This window comes from Microcaecilia unicolor, unplaced genomic scaffold (assembly GCF_901765095.1).
Source record: "Microcaecilia unicolor unplaced genomic scaffold, aMicUni1.1, whole genome shotgun sequence".
NCBI lineage: Eukaryota > Metazoa > Chordata > Amphibia > Gymnophiona > Siphonopidae > Microcaecilia > Microcaecilia unicolor.
Window position 1 is genome coordinate 49,324 of NW_021963168.1, and position 16,056 is coordinate 65,379.

The following is a 16,056-nucleotide window of genomic DNA, read 5'->3' on the forward strand; positions in this document are numbered from 1 at the left end:
AATATAGCTGGAAAAGTGAGTTTGGTTTCTGCCCAGTAATTCTGGAATGAAAAAAAGCTATGTTCAACAAAAGCAAAGCTCGGTGATTTTGTTTTTTCTTTTTCCTCTGCAGGACTTTCACAGTTTGGCCACATACCTGTCTCAGAACTCATCCTCTGTTTTTCTTCACCTCATCTCTGATTTCCACTTGCTTCTCTTTCTGGTCACCAATGAGGTGATGCCTCTCCAGGTATGTAGTGATGGCAACCCTGGGCTTCACCCAGACTGGTAATTCTTGGGCTTTTCTGAGTCCAGTGTCCAAGAGAGTCCGCTGGCGTGGAGAACTCAAAGTTCCCAGGAAAAAAACACAAATGGATAAAAGAAAGGGGTGGGAGATAGACCACAGATGCCAGAAACTGGAAAGGCTCAATCTTTGGTCCCTCAGGGATCTGTGCTGGGACCTCTGCTTTTTAACATATTCATAAATGACCTAGAGATGCGGGTAACTAGTGAGGTAATCAAATTTGCCGATGACACAAAGTTATTCAAAGTCGTCAAATTGCGGGAAGTTTGTGAAAAACTACAAGAGGACCTTACGAGACTGGGTGTCTAAATGGCAGATGACGTTAATGTGAACAACTGCAAAGTGATGCATGTGGGAAAGAGGAACCCAAACTATAACTACGTCATGCAAGGTTCAGCGTTGGGAGTTACGGACCGAGGGATCTAGGTGTCATCGTTGATGATACGTTGAAAACTTCTGCTCAATGTGTTGCTGCGGCTAGGAAAGCAAATAGAATGTTGGGTATCATTAGGAAAGGGATTGAAAACAAAAGTAAGGATATTATTCTGCCGTTGTATTGCTCCATGGTGCGACCGCACCTCGAGTATTGTGTTCAATTCTGGTTGCCGCACCTCAAAAAAGATATAGTGGAATTAGAAAAGGTGCAGAGAAGGGTGATAAAGATGATACAGGGGATGGGACGACTTCCCTATGAGGAAAGGCTGAAGAGGCTGGGGCTCTTCAGCTTAGAGAAAAGGCGGCTGAGGGGAGATATGATAGAGGTCTGTAAGATAATGAGTGGAATGGAACGGGTAGATGTGGAGCATCTGTTTACACTTTCCAAAAACATTAGGACAAGGGGGCATGCGATGAAGCTGCAGTGTGGTAAATTTAAAACGCATCGGAGAAAAGTTTTCTTCACTCAACGCGTAGTTAAACTTTGGAATTCGCTGCTGGCGGTTAACTTAGCGAACTTCAAAAAAAAGATTGGACGGCTTCCTGGAGGAAAAAGCCATAGAATGTTATTGAATGGACGAGGGAATAATCCACTATTTCTAGGATGGGCAGGACAAATCGCTTGTTCTTTTGGCCGCTGTCGGTGACAGGGTGCTGGGCTCGATGGACCCTTGATCTGTCCCAGCATGGCGATGCTTATGTACTTGGCTCAAAATGTTCATTGGTAAAGGACTCGATACAATGTTGTGTTTCGGCCGTTGGGCCTGCATCAAGGAGTCTGTATGAAACGGAGAACAAATGAGCATCTAGTGTCCTGATTTAGATGAAATGCAGAATGGTCTTGAAAAAGACCTTTTTATGGTGAACACACGTGTCAGTTGAAATTGAAGTAAGCAAAATGCTAAAAGTTGTGTCAAGTTGAACCAAGAATGAGTCTTTCCAGTTTTTGGCATCGGTGGTCCATCTCCCACCTCTTTCTTTTATCCATTTGGCTGTTCTGAGTCCACCAGTAGAAGCAAGCTAACTAATGAATTATTGTTTAGTGCTATTTCATTGGGGGGGGGGGGGGGGGGGCTGCTAATGTTTCATGTTCAGATGGCACTATTCTCTGCTTAATGAATTTTGGAAGCCCAGTTGGGGGCAGTAGATAGTGCAACATGCATTTTGCTTTGCTCTGCAGTTGAGAGCGGAGCTTCGACTGCTGGAATCAGAAATTTTTCTTGTAACAATAATAAGATCAGAAGTATAAAAAATGCCAAGAACTGTTTTCTGCCTGAACTTGGCAAGGCATTACATTGGCACGGTGCCAGGTTCTGGTGTAACAGCTGCACAGTTGGCATGAAAGAAAGCCCAAAAGAAATGAAGGGGAGAAAAAGAACCTTAGACACATGTTTTGCAGGCGCTCTGAGAATCTGCACGGACTGAGCATGCTTAGCGTGGCTGGGCTGCCAGTGACCAACCGGAGATCAGGACCAATCAGAAGATTTTGCTGCTCCTGCCTTGTTAAGTTGGGTTGTACCTTTTTTGTTTCCTGGTCTCTTATGATGAACCCTTGAGCCTTGTGTTCTGGGGGAAGGGGGGAAGCATGGTAAGAAAGCACAGAGTGGAGGAGTGGCCTAGTGGTTAGGGTGGTGGACTTTGGTCCTGGGGAACCGAGGAACTGAGTTCGATTCCCGGCACAGGCAGCTCCTTGTGACTCTGGGCAAGTCACTTAACCCTCCATTGCCCCATGTAAGCCGCATTGAGCCTGCCATGAGTGGGAAAGCGCAGGGTACAAATGTAACAAAAATAAAATAGATACTATTGGAGATTCTACATGGAATGTTGCTACTATTGGAGATTCTACATGGAATGTTGCTATTCCACTAGCAACATTCCATGTAGAAGCCTGCGCGGCCACATAGGTGATCTGCAAGGGCCGACTTCTACATGGAATGTTGCTAGTGGAATAGCAACATTCCATGTAGAATCTCAAATAGTAGCAACAGTGGAGGAGTAGCCTAGTGGTTAGGGTGGTGGACTTTGGTCTTGGGGAACTGAGGAGGATTCCCACTTCAGGCACAGGCAGCTCCTTGTGACTCTGGGCAAGTCACTTAACCCTCCATTGCCCCATGTAAGCCGCATTGAGCCTGCCATGAGTGGGAAAGCGCAGGGTACAAATGTAACAAAAATAAAATAGATACTATTGGAGATTCTACATGGAATGTTGCTACTATTGGAGATTCTACATGGAATGTTGCTATTCCACTAGCAACATTCCATGTAGAAGCCTGCGCGGCCACATAGGTGATCTGCAAGGGCCGACTTCTACATGGAATGTTGCTAGTGGAATAGCAACATTCCATGTAGAATCTCAAATAGTAGCAACAGTGGAGGAGTGGCCTAGTGGTTAGGGGTGGTGGACTTTGGACCTGGGGAACTGAGGAACTGAGTTTGATTCCCACTTCAGGCACAGGCAGCTCCTTGTGACTCTGGGCAAGTCACTTAACCCTCCATTGCCCCATGTAAGCCGCATTGAGCCTGCCATGAGTGGGAAAGCGCGGGGTACAAATGTAACAAAAATAAATAAAAATAAAATAAATGGATGCAGCATGTTGATATTCAAATCAGTGGATGTTTTGGGAGGGATTGAAATAAGCATGGAGGGGGAAGGTAAAGCCATGAAAAGCAAAGGCAGCTTGTCTAGTGAGCTCACAAAGCCAGATCTGTAAAGCCTTCTGTTAAAAAAACCCCCCCAAAACTTCATGTGTTCTGCTAGTGGGCTGCAGAAAAGGATCCACAGTATGTCTTGTACGAAATGCTTCATAGCTTTACTTGAGCTCATCGACTTACAGCAGACTCTGAATCTTCCTGATACTAAAGTTCTGGAGACAGGTTTTGGATAGCGCATGGGCACGCGTCTTTCACAGACTGGAATGCTGTGTCTTTATCGAAATAGTGGTTGGTGTGTTCTCTCTCTGCAGGACAGCATCAGTTTATTGTTAGACGCTGTTCGCACTAGGAATGAGGAACTTGCCCAGACCTGGAAAAAAACAGAACAGTGGGCCACCGTCGAGCAGCTGTGCAGTAAGTTCAAGCTTCTCTTACTCACCTACAAATGCACTCGATCTGCGGCCCCCCCGTACCTCTCTACCCTCATCTCCCCTTACGTCCCTACCCGTAATCTCCGCTCTCAAGACAAATCCCTCCTTTCAGTACCCTTCTCCACCACCTCCAACTCCAGGCTCCGTCCCTTCTGTCTCGCCTCACCCCACGCCTGGAACAAACTGCCTGAGCCCATACGCCGTGCCCCCTCCCTACCCATCTTCAAATCAATGCTCAAAGCCCACCTCTTCAATATCGCCTTCGGCACCTAACCACTTCACCTCTTCTCAGGAATACTTACCTACCCCAACTTGACATTTCGTCCTTTAGATTGTAAGCTCTTCCGAGCAGGGACCGTCCTTAATTGTTAATTTGTACAGCGCTGCGTAACCCTAGTAGCGCTCTAGAAATGTTAAGTAGTAGTAGTAGTAGTAGTAGTAAGTGCCCCTCCCTTGCTAATGGCACGCCTTGTAGGGTAAATCCCACCCTAAGCTAGACAAATCTAACTGAAATTAGCTCCAAATGCAGCTAATCACATGCACACGATATAAAGCCATGAAGAGTGAGAGCAGCCAACTGAAAGGATGTGACATAAGTATGGGGGGAAAAAAACCTTTAAAAAGCTGCTAAAAATATCTCTGTTTTGGAGATGTCATGCATGACTTGTTCCAGGTTTTTTTTTCCCATTGCTCTGAAGTGTATTCAAATGTGTTTTCTTAGCCTGAGACCGAGGCTGTATATTCTCTCTCTCCCTCTCTCTGACCCGTGTTTTGTTGAAACCACATTGCGTTATAGACTAATGCTTGTTAAGAAACCAGCCAGCCATCTAATGTGTCAGAAGGGTGTGGCAGCCCTCGTGCCCTCTCATGTAATAGGGTTGCTGGGAAATGCACTTCACGTGTTGCAACTGCAGCATGCCTGAGTGAAACTTTTTAGGTTGTGCAACCTGGGATCAAGGGCATGAGGTAGATAGAGCCTGAGCTTTTCTGGATGTTAGAAGGAAGATGGAAACGGATTTGCAGCCTGTACGTCAAGCTCCATCTCTGGCCATCTTCAAATCTAAGCTAAAAGCCCACCTTTTTGATGCTGCTTTTAACTCCTAACCCTTGTTCACTTCTTCAGAACCCTTATTTTATCATCCTCACTTTAATATTCCCTTATCTCTTGTTTGTTCTGTTTGGCTGTCCTAATTAGATTGTAAGCTCTGTTGAGCAGGGACTGTCTCTTCATGTTCAAGTGTACAGCGCTGCGTACGTCTAGTAGCGTTTTAGAAATGATAAGTAGTAGTAGTAGAATTGCTTCCTGGCCACACCACTGACGTAGTGGGGCCCAGTTAAATAACAGAGATAATGTTGTAAGATAATGATGTTCAAATCTTGCACCCTGTAATACATCTTGTGGGCTCCATGTATTCCTCTGTTCCCCTATTTTCCTGCGTGCACAGGTTCTGTTACAGATTTTTAAGCATTTCTAATACAGCGTGAAAGCCGTATGTATAAATTGTGGCCATCTCTTTTTCTGCGGTTTCATATCGCAGTTTTTTTTAGCATGGTGTGCTGATTTCGTACCAGTCCAGAGTTAGAAGACCACCACTCTTTCAGCTGTGTGTTCTCAGCAGAAGGTCATCTTTTATTATTTCTGCAGGAGACACACAGCCTGCATTGAAGGGGCTCATTACAAGAGAATCCCCTCCCACACACATGCACACAGACTGCTCTGACGGCAGGAGCTGATGGCAGAGTTCTCTCAGGCCCAGATGATCAAAAGCCCTGCGCTGTTCCAAACAGCGCCCTAAAAATAGCGCCGGGACAGCGCAGGGCTTTTCTGCATCGATGATCAAAGATAATGCATGCAAATCTAAGCAGCGCTATTATCTTTGATTATCATTTTAAAGTGCAGGAGAATTGTGCCGAGCATGCGCTCAGCACAATCCTCCCGCACTTGTTTGACAGGTCTGGGCAAACCGTCTCCCACCCTCCCGCCCAGCGACGGGGAGGGGGGGGGGGGGGGCTGGAGGTCCGGTGGGTCTCCAGCATCCCCCCCCCCCCCCCCCCCCCCGAACCCAATCCTTAAGTGGCCGCCTCCCGAAAAACGCTGTCCTACCCTCCCACCCACCGACGGGGGGGGGGGGGGGGGGGGGGCTGGAGGATCGGTGGGATGCACTGGGCGGTGCTGGGCGCCGCCATTTTGGGCGTCGACTGACTGGAAAAGGAGGCAGGCAGGCAGGCTGCGTCCCTCCTCCAACAAAAGGTAGGGGGGCCAGGAGGGGGGGTGTCACGACACCACAGCACACCACGGACCACCAGGGAATCTAAGGACAACGCTGGGGGGAGGATTTGGGGTGGTGGACCTCCAGCCCCCCCCCCCCACCACCACCACCATCACCATCGATGGATCACAGTGGGAGATCCTTTGGCCGGAGGCGGCCAATCAACGATTTCTGGGGGTTTCTGGGGCTGGAGACCCACTGATCCTCGGAGCTGGCGTTGATTTTGCTGCAGCCAGCGACCCAATCTTTGGCGCGCTGGTCGCTGATCATTGGGGATGAATGCGTTAAGCGCCAATTAGCATGCATTTGCAAGCTAATTGCGCTAGAAGCCCTGTTTAGCATGCATTTGCATGCTACTTGTGCTGAGAGCCCTCGAGTGCGCTGTTTCAGGCGCTCGAGGGCTCTGATCATGGGTCGCCTGCAAACTCTGGTGCTATAGTATGGCGTTAACAGCCTCTAGCGCCAGAGTTTGCATTTGATCACGAGGGCCTCAGCTCTTGACACAGCCTGGCTGATGGAGGTTGGCCTTAAGCCGCAGGTAGTGTTTCAGCTGCTGTCTTGGGTGCAGATTCATCTTCCCTCTTTTCCCTTCCCTCTGCAGGTACAGTTGGAGTTCAGCCGTCGGGGATTCCGGACTACAGCAGCGTTGGCAGTTCCACTCATGCTCCATCCTCAGCCCTCTGGTCATGCCAACACTGCACCTTCATGAACCAGGCAGGCACAGACCAGTGTGAGATGTGCAGACTTCCCAGGACCTAAATTCTGTGATCCCTCCAGCAAGCTGGTCTTAGGGCCAGAGTAGTACTGACCATATAAAACATCTGAAAGATCCGTTCTCCTGCTTTTTGCCCTGTTGTTGTTTATAGCCAGAGATCAGAAACGGAGAACAAATGGTGACTGTGTGTCTCTGTCTGTCTGCCGTAGACTCCTGCGGGGCACCGGCTCAGGAACCAATAAAATTTCCTTTCTGCCGTGTGTGGCCTCAAAACCAGAAACCCCCCCCCCAATGAGACCGGGATCTTTCTAAAAGCCTTGTTTGTTTTGTCTGATGTGACTCAGACATTTTGGTACTGTCTGTAGTCCTTCAGGCTGCCATCCTTGCATTCTTGTGCTGCCTGCCACGGGGTTATAGAGCCTTAACTGTGACTGACTTCCCACGCACAGCGGTATGATCAGCCAGCTCACTTGTACCCCTTCTCTTAGGCTCAGCAGCAGCAGGGCAAGCTGTGGCTCACATAAATAGAATTATTTAAAATAAAGAGAATTTGTTGTGTTTCAGAAGTTGGAAGGTAAAAGTGTCTGACCCTCGCTCAAAGAGCTGAAAAATTTACATAGTTTTACTTAGCTATTCCCAGAAAATTCATTTAATATGAAAAACATATATATATTTTCTCCCTTGCTTTGTTTTTGTTAAATAAATCTGTTCCTAGGATATTTTGCTGCTTAAAAACTTTTTAATGAGTTCTTCCCATCGTGTGATGATAACATTTGCTCGTTATGATTTTTTTTTTTTTTTTGCTTAAGTGCTTTGTGCATCTGTCTTTGTCATACGCACTGGCTCAGCTTGGTTTATGCCCTGCATGTGATGACTGTTGATTGAGGTGTTGCTTAAAGTTACAGTACTTGTTTTGATGTCCAGTTCTTCAGTGAGCAATAACTGAGAAGTGTTGACACATCACGTGAGAACTGGCTAAGTAGTTTGTTTTAAATTGTTACTGTTATAGAAAATATGGGAGTTGGGAAGAAGGAAAAACAGTAGCCACTGCAGGTCAGAATGATGATGAGGCTGTGTGTGTCCTGCAAATGGCATTCTGCAATGTGCTTGAATGAGACGAATGTTATGGCCGCTGCCTTTAGGATAAGGGCCTTCCCCAGCTGGGTTTATATAAAACAAAACAGCAGCTGTCCCAGTACCAAGAAAAGCTGCTTTTGTTACCTGCATCTGCTGCAACTGCCATGTACCCCCCCCCCCCCCCCCCCCCTCAAAGCCTGCTGCATGTCCTGTTCCATGCGGGCTTGAACTTTGGCTGAGGCTGTAGGATCATGAAAACCCTGTAAGGAAGGATCTTTCTCCCCTCTCGCTCTGTTGTCTGTGGACTTGGTCGGCAGGGTCTAGATTCTGCAAGAACAGTGCAGCCATGTGCACAAGTTGCCTGATTCAGTGACATTGTCACCGTCACTCTTCCAGTAGTTGGTGTTTGGAGTGGCCCTAACTTGAGATAACTACATTCATAGTGGTGGGAGTAGGGGGCAGCTATTGCTTAGTGCTTTGCTCCCCATCGTGCTCCCAGTCATGCGGACAGCTCTGCCGGTTACACGTTTGTTTCCATACAATAGCCAAAGCTGTTTCGTTTTTAATAGCAGGTCGGCTTTGAAGTGTGGGCTGAATGTTTTTCTTGCATGAGCCATTTGTTTTGGAAGTGCAGCCTGCTGTGAAAGTGAACCACAAAGTACATCTTTAGGCAGTCGGGAAGTGCTGCTGTAGCATGAGGGCCGCGAGCGTTGCTTCTGCATTAACCCCCAGCTTGGGCCAGCCCCACCGTTAGAATCTGGGTCTCCAGCATGGCAGCTTCTGGCACTAGCTCTGAGCCTTTGGACAAGATAATCTTGGGTCTTAGAATGTCCTGTAGTCTAAAACCTATCCCAGGAGCAGTAAGGTTTGCTGAAAACAAAAACCCAAATCCTCTCTTGCTGCCTGCCACTGGTTCTTTGCAATAACACATTATTATTCAAGGACTGGACAGAATAATCTCCTTGCCTTTCTACTGCGTATTTGAAGCACACTTCAATAATATGCAAATGTCTGTTGCAGTAGGTTTAGTAAATATCAGAATAATGGCTCTGTTCTATGTACTTCATCTTTCTATATTTTCTTCAATTAGATATTAATTAAAAACCAAAAAAAGAAACAAACCTCCACAGCACTTAAGTGAGATAATGTACCTTGATCAGTGCGGTTACCCAAGGAAGGGAGACTGAGAAGGAATGCTTGTCTGTGTAAGAAAACATCTCCTACTGTGTGATAAGAGAACATTTTTCTCTTTAAGAACCACTCTGGGTCACTAGGAAAAGTGTGCCCTCGTGGTCCGGACTCTAGAGTTACACACTTGCAGTAGGGAGTCACCACTGAGGCCTGAGTGTGCCACAGAAGTGCTGGTTTCAGGGAGGTAAGAAAGGGGGGGATCACTGGAGGTTGCAGTCCTCCAGCCCTCAGGTTCGTGAGCATCCCTGAGACACAGGGGAACAATTGAAACGGTGGGGGGGGGGTGGGGGTTGAACACACTCTCTGCATCAGCTCCTCTGGAATTGTTACTACAAAATATTTATATAGCATTGATTGAAAAAGCCTTTGTTATAATAAAAATGTAAATCAAGATACAAACAGCCCAAAAAAAGATAAAGTGGGGGAAAAGTTCAGTAAGTGGAGAGGGAACCAGAAGGCGTTAATTTTTCTAGAAGCTGGCATGGTATCGTATACTGCAGAGGCCAATCATACACTGTGAGAAAAAAAGAAATACCTTGGTTTTCGTTGACCGGTTAATATTTTTTTCCATGAAAGATTTGTGTCTGATTTCGTCAGCATGCCCACATGTGTCCTCGCTGCTAATTTTGCGAAAACAAAGGGCAACCCACGCGTTCTCCTGCTCAGTGTGGCGTTGTTTCTCGTTGTGTGAGCATCACCCCGTTCGTCTAGCCAAACCATTCCATGTTAAATGTTCATTAGATTTACATTGATTCATATAGAAATAATTGCCTTGGTTTTTGTCGGGTTCTGATTTCGCCGATTGTTTTCGGGCGGATTATCAACAAAAACCAAGGTATCACTGTATTTGCCAATGCAGCAGCTTGTAGGGCAACTGTAAAGCTACTAAAAAAAAAAAAAAATTAAAAAATGCACCCCGTACTTGCTGCAGGAATTCTCTCAGCAAGAAGAAAGCCAGAGCCCAATGAAATGACCAGTGCTTTTGTAGGTTCTGGTTTCTAACTCCTCACAGACCTCTATGGTCTGTGCCCCAATCGTGGCTGGATTGGGCTTCAATGACAGCTTCAGCAGTTGGAGAATAAGGCTAGGGTCAGGCAGACTTCTATGGTCTGTGCCCTTGAAAGATCAAGTATTCATATGTAGTATCACCTCATACCTTATGCTAAGGGTTTATCTTGGGCAGATTGGATAGACCGTAAGGTCATCTACTATGTTACTCTATATTACTGTGTTTGGAGGTCTAGCTACTGTCCAGTGCTTTTGTGGTCCAGGTATGTTTTGTTCAGCAATAAGGGAGAGCAGCCGTAAAAGGTGAGGGAACCCAACGACTGTAGTGGAATCAGAATCAACCAAAGAGTAGGGCAAGGATGGCACTTCCAAGAAGCACGGGGAAGACACTGGAGATACTTGTAGATGATCTTTATTAGGAATATACCAGAGGGACTCAACACAGCGGCCGTGGTTCAGCACCTGCTTTAGGAGTCTGACCAATATGGTATTATGTATAAACAAGCAAAACGTGAACAACTATATTTGCAAACATATCTCTCCCAAGTATAGAAGTTCACGTTTTGCTCATTTATACAAAAACCCTTGTAACACCAGTGGAGGAGTGACCTAGTGGTTAGAGCACCGGTCTTGAAATCCAGAGGTGGCCAGTTCAAATCCCACTACTGCTCCTTGTGATCTTGGGCAAGTCACTTAACCCTCCATTGCCTCAGGTACAAACTTAGATTGGATATTTCTTTGTCCCAGGAGGGCTCACAGAGTACCTGAATGTAACACCTTGAGCTACTGTGAACAAAATCTAAATAAAGATTCTTGAATTCTAAAGATTAACAAGATTCCATGCAGAATTTCAAAGTGTATCAACATTCCATGTAGAACCCTGAAGTGTAACAAGATTCTTTGGGATGGAGGAGTGGCCTAGTGGTTAGAGCACCAGTCTTGCAATCCAGAGGAGGCCAGTTCAAATCCTACTGCTGCTCCTTGTGATCTTGGGCAAGTCACTTGACCCTCCATTGCCTCAGGTACAAACTTAGATTGTGAGCCCTCCTGGGACAGAGAAATATCCAGAGTACCTGAATGTAACTCACCTTGAGCTACTACTGAAAAAGGGGTGAGCAGATTCTAAATAAATAAAGATTCTAGAATTCTAAAGATTAACAAGATTCCATGCAGAATTTCAAAGTGTATCAACATTCCATGTAGAACCCTGAAGCGTAACAAGATTCTTTGGGGTGGAGGAGTGGCCTAGTAGTTAGAGCACCAGTCTTGCAGAGGTGGCCAGTTCAAATCCCACTGCTGCGCCTTGTGGTCTTGGGTGAGTCACTTAATCCTCCATTGCCTCAGGTACAAACTTAGATTGTGAGCCCTCCTTGGGACAGAAAAATATCCAGTGTACCTGAATGTAACTCACCTTGAGCTACTGAAAAAGGTGTGAGCAAAATCTAACTAAATAAATATTGGTCAGTTTCCTGAAGCAGGCGCTGAACTACGGCCTCTGGGTCTAATCCTTCTGCTGTATTCCTAATATCATCTTCAACTATCTCCAGTGTTCTTGGAACCTTGTGGTTCTTGGAAGTGCCGTCTTCGTATTCTTTGGTTGATTCTGTTCAGCAATAGCAGCGATGCAACCTGCGTACTGAAGCCTACATCTTTAGGGTCCCTTTTCCAAAGGTGCACTAGTGTTTTTAGCACGCACTAACCATGTAGATGCCCAGAGGAATATTATGGGCGTCTACACAGCACGCGCTAAAAATGCTTACACACTTTTGTAAAAGACAACGTTTAAATTATTTTTTCTTCTGTTCAGCACAAAGTAGTAAATTTAATACAAATCGGAGAAAATGTTTCTTCGCTCAATGTGTAATTAAACTCGAATTTGTTGCCAGAGAAGGTGGTAAAGGTGGTTACCTTAGCGGGGTTTTAAAAAGGTCTGGATGTCTTCTTAGAGGAAAAGTCCATAGATCTTTAATTAATTGACAGGGAAAATCCACTGCTTAGTTCTGGGATAAGCAGCATAACATGTATTGAACTTTTTCTGGATCTTGCCAGGTATTTGTGACCTGGCTTGGCCACTGTTAGAAACAGGATGCTGGGCTTCATGGGCCTTTGGTCTGGCCCAGTGTAGCAGTACTTAGTGTACTTATGCACTTTCCCATACATCAGAAGATGCACTTTCTAAATGGGGCTGGTGCTGAGCGAGTCTGTGGAATGTAGAGTCCTGTACAGGTCATGGGGCAGCACTGCTGGGATTTCTGTTCACCTGTTTCCACCACAGAAAGTAAAACAGAGAAACATCTGTTTTAAAGAAGAGAAGCCAAAAGCATTATTCCAGTTTGTTGCTGGTCTGCCCTTCCTGTATTTGAAATAAGGACTGTGTGAGGAAAAAAACCATATCTATAGTCCATATGCTGCTGCTTGTTCAGCCTTGAAAAAGTGCTCCACAGAGCTCCCCTACTTATGATTTACCATGTGGCACCCTCACTCCTTAGCCTTGAGATCAATTTTCAGGGACATTGCTGCTTTCCTTTGCCATTTGATTCCAGATACAGACAGTACCTTGTGGATTACAGGGTTTATTGTGTCTTTTATATGGTTATCAATGGCACCCTATCATTTCTCTCTTTTTTTTTTTTTACGTGAAGATCTGTTGCATTGATTTTGGAGGCTTCCTAATTCCAATTCTGTAAGAAACATCAATAAAAACAGCTGAAATATGACAGTCTCCATACATGGGGTGTGTAGTTGAGCCTATAGCTACATGATGCAAGGTTCCACGTTGGGAGTCACCAACCAGAAAAAGGATTTAGGTGTCATTGTTGATGACAGGTTGAAACCCTCTGCTAAGTCAGCAGCAGCAGCTAAGAAAGCAAATAGAATGTTAGGTATTATTAGGAAAGGAATGGAAAACAAAAATGAGGATGTTATAATGCCTTTGTATCTCCATGGTGCGACCGCACCTCGAATATTGTGTTCAATTCTGGTCGCCGCATCTCAAAAAGGATATAGTGGAATTGGAAAAGGTACAGAAAAGGGTGACAAAAATGATAAAGGGGATGGGATGACTTCCCGATGAGGAAAGGCTAAAGCGGCTAGGTCTCTTTAGCTTGGAGAAAAGACAGCTGAGGGGAGATATGATAGAAGTCTATAAAATAATGAGTGGAGTGAAATGGGTAGATGATAATTGCTTGTTTACTGTGTCCAAAAATACTAGGACTAGGGGGCACGCAATGAAGCTACAAAACAGTAAATTTAAAACAAATTGGAGAAAATATTTCTTCACTCGACGAGTAATTACACTCTGGACTTTGTTGCCAGAGAATGTGGTAAAAGTGATTAGCTTAGTAGGGTTTGAAAAAGGTTTGGATATCTTGGGAAAATCCACTGCTTATTTCTGGGATAAGCAGCATAAAATGTACTGTTTTGGGATCTTGCCAGGTACTTGTGACCTGGAGTGGCCATTGTTGGATTGGATTGGCCTCCGCTGCATGCAGATCTTTCTCATGAATATTCATTGTGGATATCCTGAAAACCTGACTGGCTGGGGTACCTCCAGGACCAGTTTTGGGGAACCACTGTCGTAGGTTCTCCCACCCCTGCCCAGATAATTTTTCTAAGTAAACTCAACAATTACCCCAGTATCAACCCTCCCAGAATAATATTGTAAAAAAATGAATATTCATCATACATTTAAATGTTAAATAGATAAGAAAAACCAGACCAGTTCAGGCTGCAGTACCTGGCAAGCCCCCCCCCCCCCCAAATTAGATTTGTTTCCCATAGTTAATTTCTAGGGATGAGCAATGGATATCGGTCCATCTGGCTAATACGTTTTACAGATTTAATCCTCCAGGACCTTGTTCAATCTTCTTTTGAATCCCACTATGTTGGATGCTTTGATCACATCTTCTGGCAACGGACCCCGTAGTTATGTGCTGTGTTAAAAAAAAGAAAAACTAACCCCCTGTTTACTAAGCTGTGTGGCAATGCTGATACAGCCCGTTCAAAGTGAATGATCTGTGTCGGCATTAGCACACAGCAGCCACTAGCGTGGCTTAGTAAACGGGGTAAACTTTCTACAGTTATTGTTTTTAGATAACAAATTTTAATTTTATTGTGATTTATTAACCACCGTTATAGAGAGATTCACCTAAGGCAGTGTACAGCAGGTACAGCTTGACGTCAAACTTAACATTTTGTTAGCAGCATAACGATAGTAATTGACCAAATATAAGCATAAATACAATTAATGAGGTAAACTTGGAGATTTATTTTTTTATATTTATTTTATTGGATTTCACTGCAGCCAGGTCCTGTGCCGGTGATGACTTCACCACTGCCACTGTTCCTTCCCCCAGGACACACACAAGCCTTTCATGACCTCTTTATTTTTTTGTATCTAGTTATTATTTTTGTTTACAGTAACTTTATAATTGAATACTGCTTGCAGGGGGATCATTGCAGCAGAGTTAGAGGTTACTAGATTTGTGGTGGGTGAATCTGTAACACTTGTTATTCCCCGTGTGTGAGGGGGGGGGGGGGGGGAATGGCCTGCTCCCATGACAAATTATACTTATCTACTCGCAAAATGCAAAAATAAAACATTCTTTACATTTTGTTAGTACAAAAATATGTCATTGTACAAGAGCCTTCCTGCTGGTGTGTGGGTCCTGCGTATAAGAGAATTAAGCAGAAAAAGTCAACTCCAATGAACAGAATCCAGGAATGCAAATATTTACAACGTGTAACTTTTATGTGGGAGGTGCATTCAGGTCACAAAGTAATTTTACTATCCTCCCCTCCTTCCCCTTCTTGAATACTTTAATATTAAAATTGTAGAGCTAATACAAATGGGAGAAGGTGAATGAGCTTGGCTTTCTCCTAAGGTGGCTCAGTAGATCATAGGAGCAAGCATTTCAAAATGATTGTGGACGCTAAACCAACAGCAATTACCCCACGTGTACACACAATTGAGGATTAGTCCGCTTTCCGAAGAAATAGTCCCTTGGGTTTGTTCTTTTTGTGAATTGTGTGTTAAGTTCTGGCTCTTTTCAGCCACTTTTGGGAGCTACCATTTTAACACTAGACCCTGAGGGCTCTGATTTGACAAAAGTGACTAATTTTAGGTTGATCACATATGCACACAAACCAGGACTAATAGCCACCAACTCAATAAAAGTGCTTATAACAGTTCGCCAACACACACAGAAGGTGCTCTCTCCACAGAAGAACAACGAAGCAAAGGAAACAGTGGATACAAAAAAATCCTCTCTCAAGTGGTGTCTTCTTAAACAAGTTCTTTATTGCAAAACAATTAAAACAACGACCCGACACGAATCGTGTTTCGGCCGTATAGGCCTGCGTCAGGGGTCTATTCACTTCCAATCAAGAAAGAAAACATGTAGATAAAATTAACAACTAGTCAACTTTCTGCAAATTGAAATACTATGTAAGACCAACAAAGGCCGCTGTTTCAAAGTTACTGCTGGCTTCCTCAAGAGTACAAAATCCATGTGTTTCTAAAATATGCTCCAGCTAATCTCTCTTTTTTCTTTCATTTAAGATCTTATGCGCTCTGCAACATTGGTTACCATTGGATTTTGTACTCCTGAGGAAGCCAGCAGTAACTTTGAAACAGCGGCCTTTGTCGGTCTTACATAATATTTCAATTTGCAGAAAGTTGACTAGTTGTTAATTTTATCTACATGTTCTCTTTCTCGATTGGAAGTGAATAGACCCCTGACGCAGGCCTATACGGCCGAAACACGATTCGTGTCGGGTCGTTGTTTTAATTGTTTTGCAATAAAGAACTTGTTTAAGAAGACACCACTTGAGAGAGGATTTTTTTTTTATAACAGTTCGCACCAGTATAATATAAAGAAAAGTTTTTTATATGTAGAGTACCCTCAGATATTTACCACTATTACTGCAGTCAATAATGCTGCTACAAGGTGGCACAGCACTTCTTTCATCGGGTAACTCTAACAAATTTTTTAG

The 16,056-nt window shown here is 44.6% G+C and overlaps 1 protein-coding gene across 1 annotated transcript in view; it reads left to right on the forward strand.

Moving 5' to 3' along the window:
• Window positions 1-7,505, forward strand: part of NPLOC4 (NPL4 homolog, ubiquitin recognition factor) — a 50,616-nt gene extending 43,111 nt beyond the window's left edge. The window contains exons 15-17 of the mRNA XM_030188897.1: window positions 113-229; window positions 3,682-3,784; window positions 6,673-7,505. Of these exons, the coding sequence (XP_030044757.1) occupies window positions 113-229; window positions 3,682-3,784; window positions 6,673-6,830 (378 nt within the window). The 3' untranslated portion in view covers window positions 6,831-7,505. The remainder of the gene's footprint in view (window positions 1-112; window positions 230-3,681; window positions 3,785-6,672) is intronic.
• The last annotated feature ends 8,551 nt before the right edge of the window (window positions 7,506-16,056 follow it).